This window comes from Clinocottus analis, unplaced genomic scaffold (genome assembly GCF_023055335.1).
Source record: "Clinocottus analis isolate CAN_PGR_092001 unplaced genomic scaffold, fCliAna1.0.p SCAF_68, whole genome shotgun sequence".
NCBI classification, from domain to species: Eukaryota; Metazoa; Chordata; class Actinopteri; order Perciformes; family Cottidae; genus Clinocottus; species Clinocottus analis.
In genome coordinates this window covers 42,985-45,000 of record NW_027176227.1, presented here as the reverse complement: position 1 = coordinate 45,000, position 2,016 = coordinate 42,985, and the positions used below count along the sequence as shown (strand labels likewise).

General features: G+C 48.8%; 1 protein-coding gene across 6 annotated transcripts in view; it reads left to right on the top strand.

Moving 5' to 3' along the window:
* The window catches only part of chd5 (chromodomain helicase DNA binding protein 5), a 42,373-nt gene extending 40,357 nt beyond the window's left edge, over positions 1-2,016 (top strand). For 4 of the 6 annotated variants that reach the window (XM_068604333.1, XM_068604331.1, XM_068604332.1 and 1 more), the window contains exon 40: positions 333-2,016. In XM_068604333.1, the coding sequence (XP_068460434.1) occupies positions 333-460 (128 nt within the window). In that variant the 3' untranslated portion in view covers positions 461-2,016. Of the gene's footprint in view, positions 1-80 lie in introns of all 6 variants that reach the window. The other 2 variants (XM_068604335.1, XM_068604334.1) reach the window with 2 other exon arrangements.

Genomic DNA, 2,016 nt, shown 5'->3' with positions numbered 1-2,016 from the left:
GACCCCCCTGCTGAGCCACATTATTTGAGTAATAATTCCAATTCCTTTGTTTTCTCTTCCAAACTGTCTATCTATCACAGCCGACAGACCGACGTCCTTATTCAACTTTGACCTATCTTACTTACCTTAGTTGCACACACAATGAGGGTTTGCAGACGTTTTTGGGTATGCTCACTTTCAGTTTTGTTTTCTAATACGATTCTGAAGTTAATGTGCTTGCTCTGTTTGAAAACCACTGAATGTCATAAAAATCTCACTGCAATATGTAGAAGTGAATATTTTCCGCGGGTGAAATGAACCACTCAGATGTAAAACCCCTCTCTCCTCCTCAGTGTCGTCCAACGGCCCGCCGCCTCCCACCAGCCACCTGGACAAGAAGTCGCTTGACTCCTTGAGGGACGCGGCCACGCCCGACCTCAAAGCAGGCAAACCTAGTGATGTCATCTGCATTGAGGACTAGTCTGTAAAACTGCCCTGAGGGCAGAAACCCCCGATGGGAACCTGAGCGAGGACGAGCCGGTCATCTCTTCCTCCTCGTCCTCCCCTCTGTCCTCCACTTCAGACCAACCTTTTTGTTTTTTTGATTAATGCAGACGTATCGATCTTAACAAATTGCACTTTTATCTTTTGAAGGATCCCCGTAGACGTATTTCAGTAGATGTTTGCTTTTTGTTGCTGGAGAGCTGTGGGATGAGGAAGAGGATGAGGAAGAGGATCTTTATTTTCACAGCGATGAGTTTCTGATGCTCTTCTTTGGGCTCATTCTAATCTCTACCGTGTTTCTTTCGCTCCAGCTCTGAGGTTTCTGCCATCGGCCTCCCTGCTGGTCACTGAGAGGTCGACAGTCTTCCATCACAGTTTGATGGAGGACTGTTTTTGTTTCCCTCTGAGGGCCAATCGTGTTACTTTAAATGAATATGTTGTTTTTTTGTCATTCATGTGGTAACAAGTGGATAAAAATATTGATTTGAAAGCATTAAAAACTAGTACCACGTATGCAGTAGCTGGACACCTGAATCCTCTAAAGACGCCACCTGCTGGCCGTCTGGAGGAAGTGACGCACAGCGCCAGTAACCTGCGAGGGGGTCGGCTTCTTGGTCTGTATATACTCAGAGACTGCTGTTTATTTTACCTCACATGGGTCTAACCATAGTGAAAATAAAACACACACACACACACACACACACACACACAGAGGAAATCAGGCGCCTGGCTCGGGATCGAGCGGAGACGAGAGCGCTGGGAGAGTCGCAAAAATGATTCTTAAACGCATTTCAGAGAAGTGTTTCTGCGTCTGGTCCGATATTTGTGATTGTTATAATATCTGGATGTTTGTGGCTGCAGAGCTTCACCAGCGGGACGATGAGCAGAACTCGCCCGCCGAGCGTCCTGAGAGGAGAGAGAGGCTGTTTTCCTGCTCTCACTTCCATCGTTTCCCTTTCATTGTTAGAACTGATAAGACGATGTGCTCATGCCGCAATGTCACCTTAACCGTCGCAAAATGAGCTTCTTTTGTTTTGGGAGGGCGTTAGCTTCTCTTGACGTTAAGCTAAAAAAATCAGATGCATTTGGTCACTTAGGGCCATTAAAGAAGATGAGAGGTGTCGACGCCGTGTATTTTACTCCACATGTGGGATTGTTTTCTGCGCCAGAGGACCGATGCTGCGCAGCGTCGCCTCTTCAGACGCCTCCTCGTGAAGCAGCGTCGCCTCTTCAGACGCCTCCTCGTGAAGCAGCGTCACTTCTTTAGACGCCTCCTCGTGAAGCAGCGTCAGCTCTTCAGACGCCTCCTCGTGAAGCAGCGTCGCCTCTTCAGACGCCTCCTCGTGAAGCAGCGTCACTTCTTTAGACGCCTCCTCGTGAAGCAGCGTCACTTCTTCTGACGCCTCCTCGTGAAGCAGCGTCACTTCTTCTGACGCCTCCTCGTGAAGCAGCGTCACTTCTTTAGACGCCTCCTCGTGAAGCAGCGTTGCCTCTTCAGACGCCTCCTCGTGAAGCAGCGTCACTTCTTTAGAC